Raw genomic sequence first — 20,859 nt, 5'->3', positions numbered from 1 at the left:
ACAGACAGGTGAATGCAAGTATATTTACCTGGAGAAACACTTGCAGCAGCTGAAGGTTTAGAGGCTGTAAATGTCCGTCTTGCAGTACTGAATGGCCTTCTCTCTGACATGGTAGCTTAAGAATTAGACACATATTCAAAACACACTTCCATTACTTTCAGCCAATATAAATGAAAAGTGAGACACTTAATATAAGTGATAAAAATGTCCCTATCCTAACTTTTTTGGAACACATTTCAGGCAAAACATTTAGAAGAAGTGTATATATGCAAAGAAAATTCATTTGTTTAAACATGAAATATCTTGTACTTGCACGGTTTTCAATTAAATACACATGAAAAAGGCTAATCATACATCAAAAGGATTTTCAAATCATCGTTATAGCTTTGATTAGCCCCTTTTTTAGTTTTAATTAGTTTAGTTTACTTTTAGGGCAAACACGGACTCAAAAGTCAATGAAAAAGTATTTGCCCTCTTTCTGATTTTCTGCAGCGGTGTTAGATTGTAGAATTCACCTGGTGGGATGTTGCCAAGTTTGAGATTCTGCAGCATTCCTTCTGTCCGCTTCCTTTTCTCCACCAGCCTGTACTCATCTGCTCAACAAACAGTAAACAAACAAAACGTTTCTAGCACTTTCAAAGCATCCAGAAACGCCAACTACAACAAAAACCCACAAGGTGGTACAAAAGTTCCTTGTGCAAACATTTTGGACATGAACTGAACATGTGACTAGTAATACTACACATAACAGAAACAGAACGTAGAACATACACGTTTTCTATTATCAAAGAATTTGCATGTACATGTAATTATTTTTCTAAGATTTACGCTTTTTTCGCATCAGTTGTCTGGATGGGGAGCATGTGCTACACTCCTAAAAATATGATTCTTTTCTTTAGTATAGAAATATACTATATAAAACCATGGACAATTCAAAAAACCTTTGCATTAGTTAAAAGGGTTAAAAAGGTGATTAAAAGGGCTCTTCTACTATTACAAGCTTGAAATTGTTAGGATAGAAGAACCCTTTTGAGGCCTATATGGAACCCTTTTCAAAAAGTTCTATATTGAACCATCTACAGCATATCCTCCATCAGTCTGAGGAACCATTTCATGATGCAAAGAGCCCTTTCAATCGTACAAAGGCTTCTTTGAGTGTTCAATATTAGTTCTATATTAAACCATTTTCTTTACTAAAAAACCCTTGAAGAGTGTGGAACACACATCACCCACCCACTATCTCAACTCACAGAAGTGCTTTAGTTTGCTACCCCCTTCCCTTCAGAGAAAGAGAAGAAATACATATAAACACAAGTCGTTTTGCTGTTCTTTGGTGAATAATTGAGGCCACTGAATCACTTGTTTTTGAACCCAGATATTCCCAAAACCACAACAAATCAAAATTTCGTTTCCAGAGAACCTTAAAGATGTCATGGCTCTTAAAAGAGATTATAATAAAGTGTCTTGCACCATTCTTACAGCAACCCATCGTTAAAGAAATTTCAGTCCCCACTTAGCCTAAATGCATGTCAGCCAAGTCGATCAGCTAAGACGTGTTTGGTGTCTGAAATGTTTCTTTAATTTGTGCTCTGGCGTTACAAGTCTACTGTAACTAACAGTGGTAGCATACAGGTCATCAATTAGAATCATGCAAAACGCATGCCTACATCTGCACATACCTGCCAAAAACTGAGGAGGAGCACAAGTACTCCTAATAATCTGAGACGTCAGTATTTACATAACTGGATCACTATTCAGGTATTTGTTGGTTTTCATTACGGAAAGACAGAAAATATAAAGGCTTCATCGCTAACCAGGCAAACTACTTAAAGTGATGTTAGCTCAGTCCAGGGAATTTCTCTGTGCTCTCAAAAAGTGTTAGTTTGTCGAGTTAACACTCAAGCAAACAGTTGACACATGGTCGGCTGAGGACAAAAGATCTCTGGCATCTGATGTTGTACTGGTTATCTATAGTGTTAGCTCATCTGAAGAGGCCCCTGTTACTCAGCTGACACAACACTACCAATATTCCTCAGCCGTTTCTGAATAGTAAACCGTTTCAACTATATTCTACATGCTGTGAATATTTTGTGCTACTGAGCAATTTAGTAACTACACTTGCAGCCCTATATTAACTTCAACCAAAGCCGTTTTTGCTTGTTATTAAAAAAATCCGATCATTAACTAATTAATGCACATGCTTACCGCAAATGGTGTCTTAAGTAATCTCGAATAGACCCACTTACGTAGGTCCTGACGCTGTGTCCTAGTTTTGTGGATATGGATTAGCCTAGACTAGGTCTAAATTGGTAAACTACCATTAATGTAACAATGAAAATCTTTTTTTAGTCTAAAATTTTAATTAATGAGTCTGGGAAACCAGGCCGATATGCCTTATTGTAATCTACAAAGATGGACAAGTAGTTAAAACCAGCAACCTTGGTTTCTGGTTTCAGCAACCTTGAAGCCTGAATTGTGTCTAAACGTCTGTCTGTTTTGTCCCATAAAAACCTGTGTAAGTTTGCGTTTCCAATAACTTCCTTGTTTACAGAGTCCAATAGTAGAGGTCATTCAGAACAAAAACTCTGCCTGAGATTCAAACCAACAACCTTCTGATTGGAAGGGGCTCCTAAAATGCTACACCCACCAACCCACATTGTTACACATTAGACATATCCGTCTACTGTGCGCTTTTTGTTTACTAAGCAAACCGGTCAAATCTGGAGCGGTGTGCTTGTTGCTCAATGAAGTGAGTGCAGCAGTCTGTGTCTGATTGAGGATGTGACTCAGCATTTGTTCCAGAGAGGGAAAAGCAGTTTCACCTCATGTCCAATTTCTGAGCTCTAACACTGACATCAGACCAGCTCATTACTTTCTTTTTAAAATGGTGGAGTTTCAAAGCTTCATACCAGTCCAAACTGCTTTAAAGAAGTATGACTGGAACTGTGCAGATACACACTGCTACAGCATTCGCACATTTTAAACACGTGACGGGGTTGGAATGTAGTGGGTTTAGGGTGTGGCTCAAAAGAGGATTCCACCAATTTATATATAACTGCATAATTACGTTGTTGAAATGTAACACAAAGCAGTTCAGAGAGGTTTTATGCTAGAGGAATTTACCAATGGTGATGGGAACAAGATGTATTATTATTATTTTTATTTATTATTACCACCATCATTATACTACTACTACTACTACTACTACTACTACTACTACTACTACTACTACTACTACTACTAAGTGTAAAAAATATATAATTTTACAATGCTACTCACTAAAATTTGCAGAGAAATGTCAAATTGAACAAAATCAATTCTCTGTAAAGGATGGGTTTTCACTTAGACAATCAACAAATTGTCATTTGACCAAGGGTGTTCAAAGCTTTGCATACAACTGTAGCCTTTCTAAATTAACTTGCTTTGTCAGGACAGTTTTAAGTTCAAATTTTAGGTGGGATATTTTATTCCAATTTAAAATAAAAACTACACGTGTCACAGGTAACATCACAAAAACAAATTCATTTTAGATCATTATGAGCATATATGAACAAAAAATGGCTGTGTGTACATATTTTTGTGAGACGTGCGTCATCATAGCTGACCTGGGTCGGAGGGCAGGTACTGGAAGTCCATCGGCTCACTGACCTCACGGTCCGAGGGCCTGCGGAGCTGCATCTTCACCCGGACAGGCTCTGTCAGGTTGGTGTCACAGTAGGGCGGCGTGCGGAACACAATGGCCACCTGCCTGTGGACGTCAGCCTGAGAGAACGAGCCTTTACTCTCCCATGAGTCCCGGAAAAAACGCACCTCAATGTCCTCTACAAGAACAAGGAAGGGAGAAATAAAGAGAGGTTGTGAAAGATAAGCGAGCAAAAATGAGAGCGGTTTATTCAGAAAGTCTCGCACCCAAAGTTACAGGGGGAAGTTACAAAACAAGTATATTGTAAATGTTGCTTAAAACAAGTATATTAAGGTTTAATTCAGGCATAAAAATTGCAATGATGCATTGAACTAAAGTGCTTTATTCGAAGGAAAAAAGTCAAAGCTAATAAATGAATAAAATTAACCTGTTAAATAGGCCACTCATTTAATGACTATGAATTTTCCTAGTTTGACCCTTCAAGGATCGTTCACTTTGTAAACACTGGAATTCCACGACTTTGGCATGACATAAAAAGAAATTTCCATGGCACACATTCAGAATAATGGAGGGCGGTGTATCATCTACACCAGTACACTGTGACACTGACATACCATTTCCTGTTTTAGTGATATTTGTAGCATGATGGTCTACATTTAAACTTCCTTGCTCAAAATCCATAAAAATAAGGAAACGCAGAAAGCACGAGCTCATTAACTTTACTAATGTTATACTTTAACATCACCTGGTACCGTGATTCTGTGATGTTTAATATTGAATTTTTATCAGTATCCATGTAACACCAATTTAACATTATTCCAAGAGGAAAAAGAGCTACATTATCTAAATATTAATTTAATGTAAAATGCCAAAATTTCAGAAACTGAAATCTGACCCACGTGCAGACCAGATTTAACACTCTTAAAGCACTTTGAATGACCGTTGTGTATGAAAGGTGCTATATAAATAAACTTGCCTTGCCTTGCCTCTGACCTCACAGAATGGTTTTGTTACTTTGCACAATACATTAATATTTCACAACTTCAAGGCCTTTCCACTTAGTTTTCCATATTCATGTGCATTGTTTAGCGTCGTCGTAACCTGAGACATGTTGTGCACATCATAACTGGGTGGACAGCATTCTCCATTTCAGTGCATTTAGCTCAAAATCAAATGGGTTAACACTAACAAAGACATTTATTTAGACATATTTTCTAAATGAAGTTTAGCTAAGGAGGGATCAGTTCTATATGGTGTGGGAAGGCACCCAAAGCGAAGACATTACCGTTTACCGTCATTGCAGTTTTGTCTATGATGTGATATGATCATGCTCTCAGGCTTTCATGCAAGAGCCTGAGAACCTCCTAAGCAAATCTCCCTTAAAATACATTTCATTTATTGAAGGCCATTTGGAGCATAAGCTCAAACGTGCACGTTAATAAAATTTAGTGATGACAACGTAACAAAAAGCACATTTACGTTTCTTACAATCTCTGCCAATAGGAGGCTTCAAATTCAGACATAGACGCATATTCATAATAGGAATTACTTCACACATTACAACTGACAACGAAACTTAAAACCTATGCGGATGTAGCCCCTTTGTTTTGTTCGAATCATTAATAATATAGTGACCCGGGTGCTCACCTATGGCTACGCTGAACTGACCTCATCAGAAGTTTGGGTGCATCAAGAGGTGATGTAGCGTACTGAGGTAGATTGAGATTTTTTGTTAACTATGTGCTTAAGACATATTTCTTCTTTTGTACAAAGCATATTCAATTCCGCATGTGTTTTTACAAAAGGAGACTGATGTGGTCAACTATAGTCTCACACATTGTACATATGAGGTTACCAAGGAAACTGTGTATAAATAAAAAAGCTTAAATCTACTTGACCATGAAGTTGTTAGTATTCCTTAAGTAGCCAGTAAACATTGGAGTTCAAAGTGCTGGCCGCTCGGTTTTTTAATCAAGCACAGCACTTGTTTATTCAGCTTGTCTTCACATAAATGATTAGAGATAAGGTGTGCTCTTGCTTGGAAATGAAAAACTACAAGCAGCAAAATTCATGACTAGATGTTTAGGTTGGTTCGCTAGAGACTTATCATTGGCATTAATCAATTTCTCTTTAGTGTTAGCCTCATAAATGTTGCCTGGGAAATGCTGATGTTGGAGTAGGTAAGGTTTGTGACATATTTGTGCTGACATTAACTTAGTTTGGTGAAGTACTGATGTGATCATGTTTGAACGTAAACGGTTTAATATTTTGTTTGTTTCTTCCGGTTATTACTGTTTGCTCTGAAGGGAAGTGAGACAATTTGTGCCATTTACTGTGTTTAAATACCTAGGTCTAGAGCGCAAATATCCTTAGCCTACAGAACACTAATGCTAATACAGACTAACGATTACCCTACAGAAAAGCATTCTCTACAAAGACTGTAACTGCAATACTCTAACTAGATGATGTACAAAGCACGATATTGTAAACTTATTACAAAAAACGTAGCTGCGAGCAGCAATCTGAGAGCTGAAGCAAGAGTAAGCACAATGAGGTCTTCTACACTTTGGGAAAGTGATCAGGCCTAATGAAGTTTGGGCCTTATTTACAGAGACAGAATAAAAAGTGAAAAGAAATCAGAGTTCAAATGAAATAGGTTGCAGTTCATATTTATCCATCTTTACAGTTTTGTACAGTAAGTAAAATATTTTTAACAAAGACAACAAAAAAAAAAAAATACATGACTAACAGTACAATTTCTGGCAGAATATTTCAAAAGCTAAAATATGTTATGATTGATGATCAGGGACATGGGCGTTGCTAGGCCAATGTTATTTAACCACCATTTCCTAAGTAAATGCACATTACTAGTCCAAATAATCTCTAGTTTATTCTTATTCACAGTATTCTGTAATAGCAGGGTGCGACCTAGGGGAGGCGCTGCTGCTTTAATGTACTACCAGAGACTGACTAACATAATATTCAGCAAATTATATCACACCTTATATGTTGTAGGCCACTTATATCAGATCTCATAGGTTCTAAGTCAATAATATCAGACCTGGGGAGAATCTATGATCTATGCACTGCAGGGTAATTGGTAACTGAACTGAAGTTACTTTTGGCTAAAAGCACACTAAAATAAACATTAGACCTTATTCACAATCTATAATGGACAGAATGAAAGAGTGAATCTACCTACACTATGGATTTTTAGCAAATTAAGGTCAGTATAGCTGAAACTTGGATGCTTAACTCCAACTGTCTGGGCTGTTGAGGTAAAGAAACGAGGCTAAGAAACTATGCGACAAGCCAATTCTGAACCTCACCTCATAGTGAGAATGTGAATGAACAATTGGGATAGAAATAATTGTTATTGGCAGCTCTTCACTATTTGAAAATGATGAGACCGGAATTTTGCCATTTTAACCACCTGTAGCAGTCCAAGGTGAGGCCTGGTATAGTATGCTTGTAATTCATTATCCATGACTGTTGCTCCATCATTCAAAAATCAGCTTTTAAACACCTTTTAAGACTACACAGAACAGTGCTTGTGAGATAACTATGAGTAAATCAACCAGCAGCAAACTAAGAAACAACAGCAAAATGCGAAGCCCCATTCCTCCAGTTTACTTCCAGTTGATTTATTCATAGTTCTCTCACAAGCACTGTTCTGTGTAGTCTGATGTAAACTATCGCCATTTACAAGCTAATTTCTGAATGATAGGACTATGACAGGACTGATAGGACAAGGTCATTCCATCACAGAAAATATATAGCACATTGCAGCTAGGCTTCAGCCTGCATGACTACATATAGTTTGAACTACAATGCACTATTGCATTGTGCAATGCAATGTGAAAACACGACCACAAAAAAAGTATTGTTAATAATTTACTGTAAAGTGTAACTTGGCTCTTCTGTGTTTATTTTTCTATTGACTTGAATGCAAATATTTTGTTGTTAGGATATTCAGATACTATTTAGATACCATTTCTAACACACACGCACCTTTTTGCACTTTGTCGCACAGTAGAAAGATCTCATCTCCTCCCTTGCAGCTGCCAGAGTTCCTGTTCACCCGGCAGATCTTCAGCTCTGCAGTGTTTGGAGCTCCTTTTACAGATGACAGATAAAAAACAGAGAGAACAGCGTGGCATCAGTACCAAACAAAAGTTTCTCACGGTTTCACTTTAGTGCCCAAATTCTGACAGTGAATGACACATAGAAATGAGTTGTTTGTGCCTGCTTGTACACAACTGCTTCTTATACATGCTTATTAGTGTTTAAATGTAATGCAATAAATAAACTACATTCAAGTGTATTTAAACTGTCTTATTTTAGTTCTTCAACTTCCAGAACCAGAACCATGCTCTGAACTCATCATCAGGGTCCTCAAACCATTCCCCAACAACATGAGCAGTGCAGCAGGGTCCATTACCCTATTGAAAGAGGCGACTGCCTTCTGGGAATAACACTGCTTTGACATCCACATGAATGCCCAGACCCAAGGGTTCTTCTTCCTTAGCACTACAGTAGACCTTCTGCCAGTTCGTACAGGACGGGATAGCCTTTATTGCCCTTGTGCAGCCACTTTCAGTAGGTTCTCACCACTGTTGACAGGAGTCTTGCTGTTTCAAAGACACTCCAATCCAGCTGTCTGGCCATAACAGCATAAGAAGATTTAGCTGCTACGGCTCTTTTTAAGGACCTGGCTGAATAATAACTGTAGCATAGTGTCTCAATCCTCGAGTCCTATATCCTTATACTGATTCAAAAAGGTAACCTGTTTTACTTAAACATTTGCTGCACATTTTAATGGATGCCAGAGTTCTTATATTTCCTCCAGACTTACTGTTGTCGTAGATGGGCTGAGAAACGACAGGCTCCAGAGGGAACAGATCTCCATTGGGCAGAGTGATGGTTGCCTGGAAACAGAGGCGCACAGCATTCAGGTCGTACTCTTCCTCCCATACTTTAGCCTCCGGAACTGAAACAGCAAGAGAACAGAAGATGGGTGGGGATCAGAGAGGAAAGCAAAAGAGCAGCAACATCCTGGGGAAGTTGATACGGATAAGATCACTTTACAAGAACACAGACACAAAGAGTGGAAGCAGAACGAGAGAGAAAATTTGACCCATTAATTAATGTCCAAAGTACAGTCAAATTTGATTAGAAATGTATTCAATTTGATATAAGCATTTTATTTAATACACTTTAAATTGACATTTTAATTTGATGTTCCATTATCTTCACATTTTTCATCGACATATTTTCACAAAAGAATCTGCAGCAAAACCTTTTATACTTTTGGAAACAGTGATTCCACACTTGTGAATGGGAGTGCATATGCAGTCCTACGCTATAGGTTGGGCACCACTAGTCAAACTACATGTTATATTTAAGTGTGTCCCCTGAAGAGGATGTGCTACTTATTTGAAATTAGAAAATAACTGCCAAATTGATCAATGGGTACAATCATAGCCCACAGATCATAGACTATATACACATTAGCAAATAAACAGAAATTGTGTAATAAAATATGCAGAAAAATATTGCATATTTTCGTATTCCCTCTAGAGAATGTGATTACATATTCATGCTTAGAAAAATCAACAACACATTAATTGACTAAGAACGTTCAGAATTTTGCATATGACACACACAAGCAAAAGTCTTGGGCAGCCAAGAAAATTGTTTAATTATTTATTTTCATTTTTTAATTATTCATTATGTGTTGTATAGATGAATCCAGTAAATACAACACAGGTTTGGTTCCTAACTGCACTCCACTGCATGGATCTGTTCACTTCCATTAACAGCACCTGATATGATTCAATGAAGGATTAATTAAATAAATACTGAATGGTTACTGTAACTACTGGGCTTCCTCAAAGAGAACTTTGGAAATAGTTAAAGTAACATATATGTAAAAACAACAGACTTTATTTGTAATCGTTCTAATATTAATGTCTGTCATTAAGTTTGTTTTTACAGTTATTTTAAACATTTAATAAAATATCCAGCAGTACGTTTTGGCCTCTAGTTTATGATGAAGCTAAATTGTTTATATTTGTTATACATATCAAGTCATTACTGTTTTTAAAAACGGCAAACACTGGAACAATACGTATATTTGTCAGATTGAATAGCAATCATCACTGAACATGTACTGAACTGGTCCACATTTGACATTTTAGTTTTAGTCCTTATGTCTTCAGAGCTTACCAGACCACAAACCTGAAGAAACATTTCAAATCAATCAAATCATACATCAAAAAATTTAATGTTTATCTCTCATCATACCACTTTTGGTTTCATGGGACAGTAGATTTATAACTAAAATAATAATCATTGAAAAAACAAAAATTTGGTTCTGAATAAAAGTGTGAAATTGGGTACTGTTAGGTAAGTACAACTAGAGAAAATATCACTTCAGACCGTCCGGTTTTAGTGTTTCTTTGCAATCACGGTTCTGAGCATAAAGGGTAACCGTTCCAGTGGCATTTCTACATGGGACACAGTCCGACATGGAACACTTAAAAATCAGACTCCATGCAGTTTTCATGACACGGTTAGCTAACCATGCTTGGGGCCACAGAGCTTTTCAGTTTGATGCAGCTATTTGCTGATTGATTCTACATTTAGGATGGAATTAATTGATTAGTACTAGCTTAGCTAGTATGCTGCTAGCTCTGCTTACCACAGAACAGGTTCAATTCTGATTTACTGACACATTTGGATAATAACGACTCAAATCTGAGGAAGTGAAGTCAAGCGGCTGGTGTTAGAAGGACTGAAACCCAAAATTACACGTTTGTTGATGTCTGGATCCTAGCCAAGCTCCTAGCTAAGCTAATGCTAGCCAACTCCTCTCTTCTAAGCTTTGCTAGTGAGATCCAAACACCCCAGCACAGGTTTAATTCGACTGGTGCTATTCATTTTTCCTTATTATACTGAATGTAGTTGATGGACATAAAGTATAACACTGCATTATAAACAGCTGGATTTTCTGCGTTGTTATTGTGATGATTTACATAGAGATCTGTATGACTCAGAGGCGGAGGCGTGAGTGCCTGCGTGTATCTCACTATTAAAAGGGTTGTTCTGCGTCTGCATGCGGCAGGAAATAGCTTCAGCCACATCCTTCTTCTTCACGCACTGAATACCCAGGTTCTGGAAACTGTGACAGACACAGAGAGAGAGAGAGAGAGAGAGAGAGAGAGAGAGAGAGAGAGAGAGAGAGAGAGAGAGAGAGAGAGAGAGAGAGAGAGAGAGAGAGAGAGAGAGAGAGAGACACAGAGAGAGAGAGAGAGAGAGAGACACAGAGAGAGAGAGAGAGAGAGAGACACAGAGAGAGAGAGAGAGAGAGAGAGAGAGAGAGAGAGAGAGAGAGAGGGAGAGAGAGAGAGAGAGAGAGACACAGAGAGAGAGAGAGAGAGAGACACACACAGAGACACAGAGAGAGAGAGAGAGAGACATGAGCAAGCAAATACCATATATAGGCAGCTTCATGACAGAGTAAAAGCAAACTGAAAGCATGCAGGGTTGTTTCTAAGTGGTTGTATGTGACGTGTAGAAACAGAGATGGGGAAGGAACCAACAAAGCCACCAGATGGTGCCTGTGAAAAAAGAAACACCCAAAATACTAATTTTGGCACAATTTCTTTGATTCAGCCAAAAGCATTAACTAGGTTTGAGTACATAAATTACCAGAGCAGAAGTGCTGACTGTTTTACTCTTCAGCACACTGAAATGACACAAATACTACTACTACCAAAAAGAACAACACTGGACAGTCAATTGAAAATATACAGTAAAAATAACTAAGTATTGAGATGTCCTGAACCCAATCCAGTGATTCGGAAACAGAGCTGAAGCTAGCGTATTCAAATGGATCAGGTATCAGATTAAAATAAGCCCGAACCTGCTCTAATCCTTTGCTTTGTTTATTGCACTGTATTTACACCACTGTATTTACACAGAGGTGCCATAACTAGACATTATCCAAAAACTGCAGCAGGGAGGTGTAGCATCAGAAGCTAATAAAACTGTTTAAATGTCTGCAGTAAGGAACGGTTTTACGGAATAAAATGGTTCGATTGTGGTTTGGCATCCATATTTAACCTGCGAGTTATGACAGGTTACAAACAAAACTATCATGGAAACATTCTGTTTAAGAAGCTGTACCACTTAAAACTGACGTTAACCAAAAGAGCTCATCCAAAACTAAGAAAAAAGAAAAATGTCACTGCCTTTAGGCAGTAAGAACTGAAATGGGGCTACAGGGAACTAAATAACTCCAACAGGTGCACAGCAATACTATGTAAATTACAGTTAAACTGTGTGCTTACTGGGTGTGCAGAACAATATTTCATTACAAATTACTGGTTGAAGACACCCTTGATAAAACATGATTTTTGTCATGCTTAGTATCAAGAGCAGAAAAAAATCCAAAGCAATCAAAACTACGGATATGGGCTACAAGATCTGCTACTTTGGAACATTTTGTGATTACTAGATGGTTCACAAGATAGAACAAGCCAACACAAATGTTCATTCATTCATTATTTCATTTGGCAATCCTTTGCTGAACTTTCCAGACACTAGACCTCTTCGTTAGTAGCTGTATGTTCTATCCTGTCCAATCACAGAGCTTCCTGCCAGTGTACTTAGCAATTGTGGCCAAAACTCCACTCAAATCCTGAGACCTGCCCTCACAATGTGGTTCACAAGTTCAGCTCTTAACAGAGTGATTATTCAAAGGGCCTGACATAATGCATTCACTCAGAAAGGGCTGGATAAAAAGCTAAAGAACAGAATGAGCTGTATATGACAAAGCAAAAACATATACTATGTAGAAAGCACCTAGAACTCGTACTGAGAACCTCTAGACTAATATCACACACAAAAACTCGAACAGTGAAAAAGGTGACAACCTCCCTACTCCGTAAGGAGATCCAGCAGAAGTGTTCCTCTGACAACATTTTACTGATTTTACTATGAAACTTTGGAGCACCTTGAGACTAAAATACAAGAGGAACTGTTGTGGAAATATTACGTTTTAGTTCAATAACAATGCAAATACAAGTAATTTAAGCATTTTGACTTATCTGTTAAAAGCTTATTGCTATATATTATCCACAGAAAACATCATAAAACTATTTGTGTTCTAGAGTGCTTGGACACTGACGACCTCCCCAATGAAAGCCTGAAACAACTGGACACCACACAATACTGATCTAAAAAAATGATCTAAACCCTATCCAGCCCTTTTCGACACTTCTGACCCCACTTTGTGTGCATGCACTAGGCCTGGGTGATATCAAATGTAAATATCATCCATTCAAGCTAGGTATGTTTTATTAGATTAGAGACACTTTCACCACAATAAAATATTTAAAAAGTATGTATCAGGACTAGTTAGAATAGATAGTGTAAGGATCTGTATCTGTATCAGAAAGGAAAAAGTGGTATTGGTGCATCCCGATTCCTAAATTGCGCTAAATAAAGCATAATTTGGATGGCAAATGGGTCATCTAGGGTAAGCGGAAAATTAGTTTTTGCCACTGAAATATTCACTTAATCCACAGGAAAGCTTGTGTTAATAAATATAAATAAAATAAACAAACAAACAAATGAAGGGAAAAAAAACACACACACACACACACACACACACACACACACACACACACACACACACACACACACACACACACACACACACACACACACACACACAACACACAAAAATGCACCTGTGAACCCGTCTCTCCGGAAGGTCGGCCTCGTAGTATCCATGCTTACAGTCTTTACCCACCAGCTCATGAGGGTGGGGCTTGTAGGGCTGGCTTTTGGTAACCAGGGAGATCCTTACTCTTAAAGGGCCACTGTAGTTATGTACCTGTCAAAACAAGCACAGGAAGTGTAGATTACTAGCTGATCTCTCACTGGTGGCTGCATGTCGAAAGTTCCTCGAGTCTGCTGTTATGTCATCGCAGTACTGTGGAGAGGTTGTTATATTGGTCTTTGCTTACAGACTGTTCATGTAAAATATAATCACACATGCTTACATAATAATACGTAAAGGATGAAACAAGGAAGATTTATTTTGGAGAGATTCTTAATAAGGGACAGTTCATCAAAAAGTCTAATTTACCCAACTGTTTTCATACGTGAAGTGTAGTTGATCAGTTTTGCACTAGAGCTACAAGGCTGAAGTAGCTACAAGCAATGGAAGTTTATGTACACAAATTGCATCACTTGCATTTACAAAGACGATTCCAAGACATAAAACATAAGCACAATGACTTCTGTAGAGGATGCCTTCTCAATTTATCAGCCCTGTAAGTGCCGGTCCTACTCCTACAATTCACACCTTAAACAAACCTCAAACCACACGTATTACTATAACCCTGTTTCCACAAAAGTTGGGACACTGCAGAATAAAAGATAAATAAAAAGAGAATGCAATAATATATAAATCAAGTGAACCAAATTTTAAAAGAAAATACTACAAAGAGAACATATCAAATGTTGACACAGAACACTTTCTCAGTCCATTTTAAATGAGCTCAGGCCCAGAGAAGGTGGCAGCATTTCTGAATCCTGTTTATATATGGTTTCTTTTTTGCAATTTAGAATTTTAACCAGCATTTGTGGATGCAGTGATTAACTGTGTTCAGTGTTTTTCAAAAGCGTTCGAGCCCATGCAGTGATTTCTACTGCAGAATCATGTCTTTTTTTAAATTCAGTGCCACCTGAGGGCCTGAAGGTCTTGGCAAGCCAATACTGGTTTGTGGCCTTGTATCTTGCAAACAGAGATTGCCTATGTAGCCTTTCACAGAGTGGAGAACTCCTCCTCATCTTTAGTCCTGAAAGACTCAGCCTCTCTGGGATGCTTTTTTTTATACCCAATCATGTTACTTACCTGTTGCCAATCAACCACCAGGTGTTTTTTTTAAGCATTACACAACTTTACAAACCATTTTGTAGCCTCTGTCCCAACATTTTTCGAACATGTTGCCATTAAATTCAAAATGTGCATATATTTAAAAAACAAAACAAAAAACCTAACATTTCTTAGTTTCAACATTTGATGTATTGTCTTTGTACTATTTTCAAATAAATAGAGGGTTTAAATGATTCACACATCACTGCATTTTATTTTACTAACATTCACAGCATCCCAACTTTTGTGGAAATGGGGTTGTAGAACAAAACATGAAGATCTCCAAGATAGCCTTAAGACGAGCACAGTCTGAGCAAACCTAAGTTAAACTCGGAGCCTACCTTCGCAAGCAGAAGACAATTCAAAGTCACATGCTGCTGAAGACTGCACACTTGACACTTGGAAACCAAGGTATACTCAACATTTCAGTTCCTAGCCACTTACACCGAAGGGCTAACTTGTTCAACAGTGTTAATTCTCAGCCTAAAGCCAAACAGATTCAACATTTGGCTCGAAGCAAACCTTGCTTAATAGTGCTAACACTGCTAATAATAAATAGAGGCTAACAAGGGCTGGTTTGCATTCAGAAAATGAGATCATACAAATTTGTGAACCAAAAGCATTTTGACTGAAGTAATCCAGTAATCATTCAAACAATAATACATTTTCTATTTTAAATTCTTTCAGATATCAGATCTTGGTCAGTCTCTTCATGAGGAGGCCCAAACTGCAAAGAGTCGTAACCGACGCCACAGTCTCAGAACCCACATAAACAAATGGTATCTGTAAGCATGGACATAAAATGCAGACAATATTCAGGCTTCAAGATGGCTAATACTACAGTTTTCAGCTATGTGCTGTGCTTTTGTCCATTTTCTAAAATCTTCTTCTTTCGGCTGCTCCCTTTAGGGGTCGCCACAGCGGATCATCTGCCTCCATCTTGCCCTATCCATTGCCTCCTCTACTTTCACACCAACCATCTCCATGTCCACCTTCACTACATCCATAAACCTTCTCTGAGGTCTACCTCTTCTCCTTCTACCTGGCAGCTCCATCTCCAACATTCTTTGCCCAATATATCCACTATTCCTCCTCAACACATGTCCAAACCATCTCAACCTGGCCTCTCTGGCTTTATCTCCAAAGTGCTCTACCTTCAGTGTCCCTCTGATCTGCTCATTTCTAATCTTGTCCATCCTTGTCACTCCCAACGAAAATCTCAGCATCTTCATCTCTGCACTTCCAGCTCAGCCTCCTGTCCTTTAGACAGAGCCACAGTCGCCAAACCATACATCATAGCAGGACGCACTACTGTCTTGTAAACCTTCCCTTTCACTCTTGCTGCTATCCTTCTGTCACACATCAGCCCTGACATCCGTCTCCACCCACTCCATCCTGCCCGCACCCTCTTCTTCACCTCATTTCTACACTGTCCATTGCTCTGGATGGTTGACCCAAAGTATTTGATGTCATCCACCTTTACGACTTCTACTCCTTGCATCTTCACCTTTCCACCTGCCTCCCTCTCATTCACACACATGTATTCCGTCTTGTCTCTACTGACCTTCATTCCTCTCCTCTCCAGTGCAAACCTCCACCTCTCCAGATTCTCTTCCACCTGCTCTCTACTCTCACCACAGATTACAATGTCATCTGCAAACATCATGGTCCATGGAGCCTCCTGCCTGACCTCATCCGTCAACCTGTCCATCACAATTGCAAACAAGAAGGGGCTCAAAGCTGATCCCTGATGTAACCTTACCTTCACCTTGAAACCATTTGTCACTCCAACTGCACAGCTCACCACTGTCTCACTATCCTCATACATGTCCTGCACCACCCTAACATACTTTTCAGCTACACCTGACTATTTTAATATTGTCCATTTTCTAAAATAACAGTGTCATATAGAGCTAGAAAGCATTCAAGTCTATTTGAGTATACTTACCAACTTTATGATTTGAGATACATATGTGATAAATTAGACAAGTAAGCACTACATTTTTGTCAACTTGTACAGCAACATTCAGACATTAAACATGCCTTGGCTTATTGCTAAAGCTGTGGTAAGGGCAAAATTGCCCTGTAGCCTTTCTATTAAAAATCCTCTCTCTACAGTTGCCATTCACCATACGCATATAACTGAAAGCACTGATATTATGCAAAATATGATTCTTTTCTGTCAAGCACCACAAGATTTTTTTATTTTATTGCTTTGCCACGTTTAACCATTCTCTTTTAGAAACATAATTTATGGCTAGTTAAAAAATATACACAATAGAGATATGGCTCTTAATTACAGGTTTTACAAACAGAACATTTAAGTAATTAAGTGATATTACAAGATAGCTCAATGTTACAGTAATTACATAAAGACACAAGACACAGGGTTAAGCTCTGTATCGCTCACTTCATTACCGAGTTTAGATCATTTAGATCATGATTATATTACTCATTACAATTTGGCAGATGATGCTCGTTTGTCTACATTTACATTATCATCCAAACTTCGTACCCATCTGAAATCAAACCTACAGTCTTCATTTACAGCTTAATAGCCTTAAAAGTGGCCACCAGCACAACTGATTTGTTTATGAGGTTCAGCAGAAACAGGAAGGAAAACACTCTCTGAATCTGATCACACACACTGGTTAACATTGAACTGACACTTGTAAGCCTATGTATACTCTACATTTAAACTAGTTAGGATTAACTAGCTAGGATTAACTAGCAGGTTCAACCCCTGGCTCAAAGCAAACGTCATCCAACAGTGTTGAATTTGCTAAAAATAAATGGAACCTAGCAAGAGCTAGTTTGCATCTTGCAAATGAGATATTTATAATACGGTGAACCACAAGCCTTTCAGTAATCATTTAAGCAGTTCAAGAATTATTTTAAAAAAATACAATGTTTGAACACATCGAAGGAATTTCCTCATTTCTAATAGTCTCCACATTTTAGACTCTTGGGTAGAATTACTTAATAATACAATGAGCAAGTAATCTGATTTAGGTCCTTTTAGAGATTGGATCTAGAGCTCGTTCTCTAAAGTAGCTTTGTGAGGACCTGCCTGAGACACTTTTCCTACAAGACTAAAGAAGATACAAGCATGCTGAGAATGTGTTTGTGCAGGAAAGCACTTGCTGGGGGCATTTCAAAAACAGGTAGACCCATTTTCCCCCCATTTTTTAAATTCAGTTTTTTCGTTTTGGAAATAATGAACGTTTATATTTATCTTAGAAACAAATTTCATTGGCATATAAGCATAAATCAGAATCTCTAAGATTCTAAAAAATATTCAGCTATGACCTCATCTAGTCTTAACTGTAAAAAACAAACCACAGTAGCTATGGAGAAGCTTCGAGGTCTGATCTCCCTTTTACTCTGCGTTTGGTTTTATGTGAAGTATGACAATACTTTATAGATATTGTGATAAATGTCGCATTATGCTTTTCAGAGTGTATTGTTGTATAATCGGTTCTTAGAGAACACTAATTGTGTTTCATTACAAAGTGAGCATTTTTGGGCCTGTGTAATTTGATAAAGTGCACAGCAGTTGACTGAAAATCACTGTAATTGTACTAATAACAGCTATAATAATAACAACCTTACTATTATTATAGTATCTTTTTTAAATGTCACTACAGGTTCTACTTTGTCGGTTACAACTTCTTCCAACTTGCCCCAATTGTTCCAAAACTAAATAGTGTGATGCATATTGTTCATCATGCAAACACTGTCGTCCACTCTTACGTTTCACCAATCACTTGTCTGTACTATTTTTAGCTCCACCCATACACTCCGTATTAGCGCACACTGTACTCCGGCTCCTCGGGTAAAGTACAGCTCACTAGGGAGCGGAAATGACAACAAAAAACCTAATCGTGGACACATAACCATGATGTTCTGCTCTTCCTGGAGGAAAAACACCAGATGACATCTTCCTAAACAACAACGACCATCCCGTACAGGATGATGCATGAACAGTCATAACGGTGTGGGAAAGGTAGAAATATTTCCATGTTTCTGTTACCACTGTGTGACTGAAAGAACATTTCTAGCACAAGAATCACTTCCTCAGAAATCAACCCCAGAGAGACACTAGGCTACAGACGGAAAAAAAAAAAAACCTGTCTCTGTACGAATGAAGAGCTGTACTTTCATATAAACATCCAAAAAGTATGGTAAAGAATGGAGTGGAAAATGACTCATTCAGAAAATAGGTTAAAAAAAAAAAAAAAAAAAAAGAATCCTTACATGGGCTTTGTAAGCAAATACTTACCTGCACACTGGACTGGAAAGAGTTCAGTAACAAAAACAAATCCCCTCTTACTTCAAATGTGGTTGATCAGCCAAAACATGTTTGCACTGGCGCTACAAAGCTAATATAACTAGCAAGTAACAGAAGTTTATATCCTACTACTGCTGCACAAAATGGACACAACAGCCTCATGTTCAATAAATCTGTTGGACAGCATGAGGACAATATTAAAAGAAATAAAATATGAAAAAAAGTTGCCTCCAACTACATGTTTATCACAAATTCATAACATGATAATGATGAAAACACAATTTATCACGCAGCCCCAACTTAAATCATCCAACTAAATGCGCATCATAATCGATGCATTCTACGACAGTGTGTTTACATGCACTTAGTAACCTGACAGTGCAGAAAATCTGATTTTGCCAGTTAAAGGGTTTGAACACTTTAAAACTGTTCAAACCCAAACTTTTCCATGACTACACGGTGATACTACACTTTTTCATGGTACTGAAAAATGACACTGTGATACTGACATATTTCTTATCTTGTTTTGTGATCTAGACTGCATTGCCTCAAAGTGCATTGAACTCTTTAGTGATCTCAAAACGATTTGTTTCTGATTCAGTATTAGTATATAAACTGTACTTTAGCCAAAGTACAACTTCAGAACAGTAGTTGCTCTTATTTTATCTCTGCCACATAAGTTTGTCTATTTCTCTATCGACAACAGTACGCAATATAATGTCAGAAAACACAAACAGGTCTATTTGAGATTACTTAATTTCACACTAAATGACACAAGTATGATCATTTAGGCATGCAGAATGCAAATTGATGTCCATTTGTTAAATATTACTTGATACCTACTTTAACCTTGCAGTTCCACTGCAAAATGTACGACCCCAAAGATGCTTTGGCTGATCGACTACATTCGGGGTAAGGGGGAGGAAACTAAACCTGATTTATTATTTTTTTTTTTGCTAAACATTTTTGCTAAACTATTCCTTAAATTTGTTTTTGAGCCAATTTCCTGCTAGTGGAAGTGAAGTTCTTTAAGACACAATCGCATAGAAGTAAAACAGAAATAATAAATGTGTCCTAGTTTGTGCCTTTCCTAGCTACACAAAAAGTAAAATTCTAGACATATTGGTGCAATAAAATATCTACTGTGTACAACATCTCGTTATCACCATATAACTAGATCCACGGTTTGTATTACGCTTTTATTCCCTGGCTGTAATAAGGGAAGGGGAAAAGGTGGTGTACATTAATTCTCATGAGTAATAACGCACTAAAGCTGGCAGGACCTTGCTGGAATCAGTCTCAGTTCAACAATGCAAGTACTGCTGGAAGGGTGTGTCCAGGTTTGTGTGTATTTGTGCCCTTTATGGGAAAGCCATGAATGTTTGACTGCATGCAAGTTACAATCTGTGTGGCATCGATTTCTGAGTCTCAGACTCTCACAGTCAGAGGTGTGCCCTCTTTATGCCTGCAGTAAACATACCTGGGCAGGAAACTCCCTCTCACATGACAAGATAAACTCTAACTGGCCTTTTAAAGCACCTAGAGTGTGTGCATGGTGTTTGTTTTTGAAGGCGATTTTCTAAAATGAAATCAAATACTAAAGGAGTAGGACACAACTAACCTCAGCCTATCTTTAGAGTATGGTCAATTACCAAAAAAGATAACTTCAATGCTCCTGGTTGGGTCTTCCAGGGCAAACAGGTCTGGAGTGAAGACCCTGACTAAGCAGATCCAAAAACCCTCCATGACAAATGGACATGGACAATCGTGTAACCTGCCCAGGACAGGGTGACTGGGATCTACCCCTGGAGCCAGGCCTGGGGGGTAGCAACCCTCAGGGAGCGTCTGGTGGCCGGGCAGCCCACGTAACCTGGCCGGACTCCCCACGTAACCTGGCCAGACTCATCCCGAACAGGCAACATGGGGAGACAATGTGGGCCCACCACCCAAAAGGTCCAGCATGGGGAAACAGTG

General features: G+C 38.2%; 1 protein-coding gene across 1 annotated transcript in view; it reads right to left on the bottom strand.

Moving 5' to 3' along the window:
- Window positions 1-20,859, bottom strand: part of rela (v-rel avian reticuloendotheliosis viral oncogene homolog A) — a 31,558-nt gene that overhangs the window by 1,159 nt on the left and 9,540 nt on the right. Inside the window, exons 4-10 of the mRNA XM_017697615.2 lie at window positions 13,402-13,547; window positions 10,735-10,826; window positions 8,499-8,633; window positions 7,655-7,759; window positions 3,606-3,821; window positions 516-593; window positions 29-115 (exon numbers count right to left, since the gene is read on the bottom strand). Coding sequence (XP_017553104.1) covers window positions 29-115; window positions 516-593; window positions 3,606-3,821; window positions 7,655-7,759; window positions 8,499-8,633; window positions 10,735-10,826; window positions 13,402-13,547 — 859 coding nt within the window. The remainder of the gene's footprint in view (window positions 1-28; window positions 116-515; window positions 594-3,605; window positions 3,822-7,654; window positions 7,760-8,498; window positions 8,634-10,734; window positions 10,827-13,401; window positions 13,548-20,859) is intronic.

The sequence above is a fragment of the Pygocentrus nattereri genome, chromosome 22, assembly GCF_015220715.1.
Source record: "Pygocentrus nattereri isolate fPygNat1 chromosome 22, fPygNat1.pri, whole genome shotgun sequence".
NCBI classification, from domain to species: Eukaryota; Metazoa; Chordata; class Actinopteri; order Characiformes; family Serrasalmidae; genus Pygocentrus; species Pygocentrus nattereri.
The sequence above is the reverse complement of the archived record's forward strand: the minus strand, read 5'-3'. Positions and strand labels throughout refer to the sequence as shown.